Below are 8,785 nucleotides of genomic sequence, written 5' to 3' on the forward strand. Positions count from 1 at the left end.
AAATATCATATACGGTTGTATACGTATTCTAGATTAAGAAGCTGGAGTCATTTATGGTATAAAGCCAATGGTGAAACAAAAAAAAAACCAAACAAACTACATGATAAGTACCTTTGCTCAAGAAGTACAATTAAGTATAATGGTACATTCACGAGTATGTATCAGGAATTGGGACTTGGAAGACAATTAATGTCATAAATGGTCGCATTCATGATCAAGAACCAAAGTGAAGAAACTATACATGTTATGTACAATGTATATTCATCCATTTCAAAAGAAAAGTTAATAGCAGGTGATATATTATCCCACCTTGAAGATGATATCTAGTGCATTTGCGTTAAGGCAAGCTGTATTTTTTGCAAGTTTTTAATTTTATCTGTTAAAAGCAGTTGACTCACAAAATCCACAAAAACAACAGCAAAATATACCAAATATGAAACCCTTGCTGCATGGGTTCTAAACCCACTTTTGTGATGTATAAAACACATTCATATAGCCAAAATATACCAAGTGAAATACAAAATGACAAGGCACTCTTTTGTTATAGCGGTGGTAGGTCACCACATACTGCTACCTCTCTACTCAAACTTTGCCTGTGTCATTTTGATCAGGCAATCCCATAACTTCTCCCTTAGCTTCTGCTTATATGCCAAGTGTGATGCTTCTGTCTGTTTCAAGTTAACAAAATACTTTCCTGTCACATTTTCAAATTCTTCGTCACACGCCAAATGAAACTCATCATCTGCTTTTTCAACTGGAATTCCAATCTTGCCCCAACTTTTCAGAAGCATTTGTGTGTTGACAGTTCCAGGGTCCAGGCAGTTGGCAGTGATGTTGTGTGCTTTTAGGCGGTCCGCCATCTCAAGATTGAACATTATCTCACAAAGTTTGGATTGTCCGTATGCCTTGCGACCATTCCCGTAGCAATTGGTTAGCTGCAGGTCATCCATGTCCAATGATATTGCATCCAAGTGGGATATGGAACTGACATTAATTATTCTACTTTTATGACCAGCTTTCAAGAGATCCAGTAAGAGTGAGGTGAGTAAGAAGGGAGCCAACACATTCACTGCAAAGGTCATCTCAAACCCATCTGCAGACTCAAGGCGCTCTGTTTCAAAAACACCAGCATTGTTAATGAGTACGTCGATATGAGTCTGAGTTGCATGCAATTCATCGGCAAGTTTTCTGACCTCAGCAAGGCTAGACATATCTGCGATGTAGCCCTTGATATTTTGATTTCCCGACGACAGCTTCAGCTCCTCCACCGCAGCCGCTACCCTCGAGGGGGATCTCCCGTGAACAAGAACCGAGGCACCGGTCTTCGCAAGGAGCGCAGCTGTGTGTTTCCCAATACCACTTGTGGCACCAGTTACGAGAAATATGCGAGGTGCCATGATTTACAAACTGTTCCTAAGGTTAATTAAACACTAACAGAAGAGAGAAATGGACGCTAGTTGTATGCATGAACGCGCTTGAAGACTTCACCTTACTAGCCCGTCGTTACCGAGTTTAGGGGCAGCCACACGCTGGTCAGATCACAATACATTGTACATGTATACCATGTATATACAATGTACGTGTATACGTGTATGTGACGAAAGATATCGGTATATAAGTGGGTGTTTGCCACGCGCGCTACACAGGCCACACATTATACAGGCTACAGGTTGATTAGGGTCAAGCTGACCACTAGTTCACACCAGGGAGGTCTCACCTCCCTGTTTTACACCAAAGAGTGTACGCTCTTTGGCGTCGCTGGGCGTCTGGTCGGGCTAGGGTCAAGCTAGTCTGGTTTCCAGACCCTTTGCAAACTCGACTCCGCGGCGACGAACCCAACACACACACACATATACACATACACACATCAGGAGCGGATCCAGGAATACCGTAAAGGGGAGGCGCCGGCGCCTTTGCAAAATTAAAGGGGGGCGCGCGCACCCCCACGTTTTTCTTTTTATTCCTTTTGTTTTTAAACCCCCCCCCCCCCCCCCCCCAAAAAAAAAAAAAAAAAAAAAAAAAAAAAAAAAAGAGGGTGCGCCCCTCTGGATCCGCCACTGCATAAACACATTCATAACCGAGCGCTCAGCAATCCTCAATTATTTGAAATAAAATCTGCAAATTCACATATGAGTAAAATTCTCATCGAATAACCATGACAGTCGAGTTATTGACAATGAGCTCGAATATAAATCTCTTCTTTTTTTTAATGACTGAAACTGCACTGGTCTGACACTTGAGACACAATGAACAGTTCCAGCTGTTTATTTTCATAATATTTCACATCACATCTGTACATGTAGGCCTACTTAACCAAAAAAAAGAAAAAAGAAAAAAAAGAACGGAAACAAAAATACAAAGAAGCAATTAGCAAAATACAAAATATGATATAAGGTTGGTCATTACAAGAAAGTGTGTCAGCATAGTGTACATAAAATACAATTCTCTATAACATGTGAAATACAAAGGAACCGCAAAAGCAAAGCTTATAACCGCGCGTTCCTGGGAAAAAAAAAGTACCAATATAAATTCGTTTTGCAATGGAGATATGATACAAAGTACTATGACGAAAGTATTTTGAAAGCTTAAACAGCAAGATACAAAGAGCAGAAGAAGTAAAAGAAAAGAGAAAGAAAAAAAAAAGAGAAAAAGGAGATCGAAGTACTGATTGATAAAGGATAGTATCTATACACTCTGGTATACGAGCATGACCTATCTACGATCAGTTTCATAACGAGTTCAAAGTACAGGTATGAGTACTATAGTGTAGTGATTATAGGAGCATAAACACGATAAAAGCTGAAACCAGAGGTACAGCAAACGTACACTTCAAATTAATCCGCTATGCATTGAAAGAGAATAATGTAAAATAACAGGTTACATAATTCTAATCAGGCAAGTTGTACTTGTTAAGTAACATTACTTTGAGTTTTGTTTGAAAATAAACAGAGAAGAACATTTTGCTAAATCTGCGGGAAGATCGTTCCAGAATTTGGATCCGGTGAAAGCAATCGTTTTTTGAGTAAAGAGTGTGCGAGTACGTGGAAGGTGAAACGAGTCTCTTTGCCTTGTGGGGTATGCGTGAACCGCATAGTTTTTCTGAAACATATGCATAAATATGTCGGGCAAGTCGTTAGCTGATAACTGATACATAAATGTGCCTAAGTTGTATAGAAACAAATCAGCAACCTTATAAGGAGTCTGTTTTCAAGGAAGAAACAGCCTAATTCATGTGAGAATAAAAACCAGCTAGATTGACTGAACGAATAGCCCGTTTTTGTATTTTACAATTTTTCTCAAGGTGTAATTTTGTACAATTCCCCCCAGGCAAGTATATTCAGTATGACCTTAAAATTACAGGCCTATAACATGGAGTGGTATGCAATCACATTTTCAGAAACTCATTTTGACAGTAGGCCTACCCGTAAGAGGCCCTATAACTTATTTTTCATTTTCATTGAGATTTATTGAATTAGTATCAGGAACCTATTTCTAGTAATTATTTGTAAAGTTTTTATTTATTTGTTCTCGCTGTGCTAACAAGCAGAACTAGAAGTAAGCCTATCGTAACGGAGTTTAATACCCCCGCTACCACTCTTGCCCTGATTCCTACAAAAAGAATTGAACCAGGGTTTCATGAAAGGTTGTGTGTGTGTGTGTGTGTGTGTGTGCGCGCGCGCGAGCGCGTGTGTGTGTATGTGTGTATGTGTGTATGTGTGTAGTTCTTTGGGAGTACCTTGTGAGTTTGATTGCTTCACAATTGTGGAAGTAGTTCACTCCACAAGATTTTCAAGAAAATATGTTGTTACCATGGCAACACCTTGTCAGGTTTTACAAACACATACTGTAACTATATACGATGCACAACTACACCTATATAGATCATTATAGGACCTACATACCAAATTTTGAATAAATTTCTTAAACACTGTGAGGGTAAATCACTCCACAAGGTCTTGGGGAAATTGTGGTTACCATGGCAACGCTTTCTCCGACAAACACATACAAAACATGTCTTGCACATCTACACCTCAATGTCATTATGTACGCCTATTTTGAGTTCAATTGCTTCGAAATTGTGGCAGTACGCCCACTGTAGTTCACTCCACAAGATTTTCAAGAAGATATACCGTCACCATGGCAACGCCTTGTCGATACAAACACAAAGTGTTTCTTGCATGACTACACTTATAGATCATTATACGTACCAAATTTGAAATAAATTGCTTAAATACTGTGGAAGTATAGTTCACTCCACGAGGTTTGGGGAAAATAGTGGTTACCATGGCAATGCTTTCTCTGACAAACACACACACACACACACACACACACACACACACACACACACACACACACACACACACACACACACACACACACACACACACACACACACACACACACACACACACACACACACAACTGTCCTGCACATCTACATCTCAGTGTCATCATGTACAGCAAATTCGGGTTCAATTGCTTCAAAATTGTAAAAGTACGTGTAGTTCACTCCACAAGATTTTCAAGAAAATTCGTCGTTACCATGGCAACGCCTTGTCGGGTACAAACACAAAATGTGTTAGTGTGTCTTGCATAACTACACGTATAGAACCGTACCAAATTTAATAAATTGTTGTAGATGATGTAAAAATTGCTTTAATACTGTGGAAGTAGGCCTACTACTTCACTCCACAAGGTTTTGGGAAAATTTTGGTTACCATGGTAACGCTTTCTCAGACAAACACACACACAAAAAAACATGTCTTGCACATCTACACCTCAGTGTAATCATGTACCCCAAGTTTCATCAAAGTTGCTTCAAAACTGTGGAAGAAGTTCGCGACGCAAGATTTGCAACGGACCGCCCGACCGCCCGACCGGCCACACGCTGATTCCTATTCGTGTATGCGGGAGTATAATATTTCTTGCATAAATACATTTTTCTATCATGACTAAATGATAGAGTTTGGTAACAACATCATGATTGAAGGGCCGAATGATGCACCTGGGTTAATTACCATTTTTGCAGCCAACTGTTGGGGACTGAAAAATACTGCCTTTTTCACTCATTCCTGTTTGGAATCTAAGCAAATAATCAACGTTGGTGAAGGTGATGGGACAAACTATCACTTCCGAGGCGATCTGGATGTAGCTGTCTTTCCGAAGCGCAGCTGAGGAAAAATAGCGTACGCATAATAATTTTCCTTAACTGCTAGAGGTATGTACCTAGCCTTTTAGCATGTTCCTGTGCCAAGTATCACAAGAATCACGTGTGAATTTGTAGTACAAATGTACTCAGTGGTGAAAACTTTGCGGAAGATATTGCTGTGTCTGCCTATATACTGCAAATTCAGTTTGTATGTTACTGAGCAAGCAAACTGCATGGACAAAGGGAATGAAATCCAAATATAAATATACATGAGGATTGAGTAAATGCAGCAATATCATTAGAACACAGTAGTGAAAGTTTGAGGAAAATTGGACAATCCGTTCAAAAGTTTGTTTGTTTGGTTTTTATTTTGGTGCTGCCGTCGCTGGATGAGATGACTGCAAGAGTTTGTGATGTCACATCCGTATGAAAAACAATACAAAGAAAATATAAACAAAAATCAACATACTGTATTCTCACTTTTATCGCACAAAGAAAGAGTACTTCACTTGCTTCTTTCAGAAAGCAAGGGGAATAACATTATTTTGTACCCTGATGAATGTAACAAGTAAAGGAAATGTGTACTTTCATTCAAAGACATTTTGGGGTATTTTCTTTGGGTCTCTTTTTTTTTCTTTTTATATGTGACATCACAATCTGTAGTAGTCTTCTCATCCAGCGATTGTGAGACCAAAACTTTAACAATTCATAACTTTTGAAAGGATTGTCAGATTTTCCTCAAACTTTCAATGATGTATTCACTCAATCCACATGTATATTTGGTATTCATTCCTCTTCCAGCGGTCACAACAGACAAGAGATAATAGCACAGAAATTGACCTTCACTCATATTTTGAAGTGCAAGAGGTCTAGGACATAAGTTACTGTGGTTCTTCTTGGGGGGGGGGGGGGGGGAGGAGGGAGTTGTTCACTAGTTTAACCCTATAAAGCCCAAGCTATTTTGACCCTTCCCAGGCCCGAGGGGGGGGGGGGGGGGGGGCACATTGTGCCCCCCCTATATAACTTTGTTGTTTGATGTTTCAACGTCATATTTGGCACATGGGTAGAGAAACTCGTATTCTACATGACCGCATACTTGAAAATTTTCAAGGTCACCCATAGAGGGCGCTATTTACCAAAATATAAAGAAATACATAGGAAATATGCTAAAAACATGATTTTTCTGTATAATTTCTTTATCCCCAGTATATATGTCTTGTCATAGACCAATATTTTTCATATTTGCCACAAATGATGTGCAAGTCAAAGCTCATTATTTGTTATGGTTGAAATTTCTCAAGGTCACCACATGGGGGCGCTATTCATAACAAAATAAAGAAATACATTATGAGACCTGTGATGTATTTTTTGGGATAGGTACATGCATAGTTATCATATTTCATATTCCCATAATATTGGAATTTTAAATTTGCAGATTGATAATGTGATAAACAAATGATACTAGAGGTATAACTTGTGTGAAGAAATCAAAATGACACAAAATAGAATGGCAATCTTTGGAAAATATTGTTATTTTCAAGTATCTCTATTATATCTATTGTTTTATGCCGTTGTCACAGAAAAACAAAGGAAATGATAGGAAAAACATTTCAGGGCCATAATTACTTCACATTTTGCTTCTTCAGCAAATTTCAGCCAAGAAACGCCAATTTCATGCATTATACAGTGCACTCCCGTTATAACGAACACGGTTATAACGAAATTCCGGTTACAACGAAATAAAATTTAGGGCCGCAACATTATCAACTCTATGTATTTTTATTGTTTATTCATTCGGTTATAACGAAATTTCGTTATTACGAAAGAAAACTGCCGGTCCCGAGGACTTCGTTATAACGGGGGTCCACTGTAATATTGTTTATTGGAATTGGAACAGAAAAATATGCAAAATCTGACTGACATGGTTGTCAGTTTATGGTTGCCATGGCAACCAGCAATATCAAATATAGCTACATCATATATCAAAATGTTCGGAATAAGATGAAAATCTGGTAGGGAGGGCACAATGTGCCCCCCCCCCCCCTTGGGCTTTATAGGGTTAAGTGTCATACCTGTATCTATGTGTACACACCATGTAAAACAGGGCAGCCTCATTACTTATTACAGCTACAATAGATGACCAAATCATGTAAGAGTGAAAGCCAAGAGGTAGAAGAAGCAAAAGGCTCAGATATCGACAGATAAACAAAATGGCATGCATTTGACTTTTAACAGAAGATACAAATCCATTTCACATAACTTGGATTTTTTGGGGGGAGGGTGTTGTTGTTGTTGTTGTTGTCATTGTTGTTGTTGTTGTTGTTGGATCCACTACACCTGTACAAGACAAATGCCGTAAAAATGACAGTCCAAACACCACATGTCATTGCTTTTTTTTTTCAAAACTTTATTCAATGTACATACAAGGGCAAAGTGCAGCCATTGCAAAAACTTAAACCAAGACAGTTGATTCCTTGGCTATTCACCATGATATGGAAGATGTTGTTCTTTAAATACAATGATAGTGACTAGTCTTTCAGTTACTCAGAACTCTGGGAGCAAACAATATCAAATGAAATGATATCAAATGCAAACATTCCTGCCACACCTTGTAATTCATCAGAAGTCAAAATGTGATGTGACTGTCATTACAGTGATTACATAAATCGGTCTTGAAATAACTCGTTTTCTTCTCATAGCTTTATGTTGTAAAGTAAAACACTGGTATAATTTCTTCAGCAGTACCTGTATAAATCCCTTTGTTCTATCAAAATGACTAGCTCTTCCCTTGTCCCTTGCATTCCCCCCCCCCCTCCCTTCCTAATTTGGGGTGTGTAGAACAAGGACTGCACAATAGTTTGTACAATAAGAGTACAGTGTATATACAGTGTACTACATCTCATCGATGATCTGGTCAGAGCAGTTTCTACGCTTCTCACTGCAGATGTGAAGGGTACAGGTGTGATATCTCCATTTACATGTATTGGGATGTGTTGTATCGTCTCAAAATAGGCATGATTGACATCAATTTGCCGGAGCCACGACTCCAATACTTCAGCTCTAAAACTTCACAGATAAAGTATCAGTCTGACATTCATTTAAAATGTCTTGCAGTACAAGATGTCAGCTTGCATATTCAGCTTGCATATTATATTTTCATATCTCTGGTTTGTTGTAATCTAAGACACACAGCAACAGCTGAAGAAAAGAGACTTGTATTCATTCCGATTGACCCTAATAGCTTATATCAATAATTTTCCATTGTGATATCAGGGTTGTTGTTGTTGTTGTTGTTGTTGTTGTTGTTGTTGTTGTTGTTGTTGTGTTTGTTTGTTGTTTGTTTGTTGTTGTTTGTTTGTTTGTTTGTTCGTTGTTGTTGTTGTTGTTGTTGTTGTTTTTTTTTTTTTGGGGGGGGGGGATCAACCAGACACATTATTTAGACCCAGGCGACCACACAGAGCAGTGACTGGCACGCAGGTTGCCTTCTTAAACCACATACACTGTGCATCTTTGGTAAGATGTGGAAATTACTGGGAATGACTTTAAATCGTTTTGGCTGGACATTTTTCTCATTTCACACAAAATGCTTGAGAATGCTTGTGACAAGCATGGATGTTTGTTTATTAAAGAGATGAA

At 38.7% G+C, this 8,785-nt stretch overlaps 1 protein-coding gene across 1 annotated transcript; it reads right to left on the bottom strand.

Moving 5' to 3' along the window:
* Nucleotides 1-578: 578 nt before the first annotated feature.
* On the bottom strand, nt 579-1,397 carry LOC139710483 (polyprenol dehydrogenase-like). The gene has a single exon (XM_071622398.1). The coding sequence runs from the start codon at nt 1,395-1,397 to the stop codon at nt 579-581; it is 819 nt and encodes a 272-aa protein (XP_071478499.1).
* Between the last annotated feature and the right edge of the window lie 7,388 nt (nt 1,398-8,785).

Source organism: Diadema antillarum, unplaced genomic scaffold, assembly GCF_040938485.1.
Source record: "Diadema antillarum isolate AM-2024a unplaced genomic scaffold, OU_Dant_1.0 seq00001536_RagTag, whole genome shotgun sequence".
NCBI classification, from domain to species: domain Eukaryota; kingdom Metazoa; phylum Echinodermata; class Echinoidea; order Diadematoida; family Diadematidae; genus Diadema; species Diadema antillarum.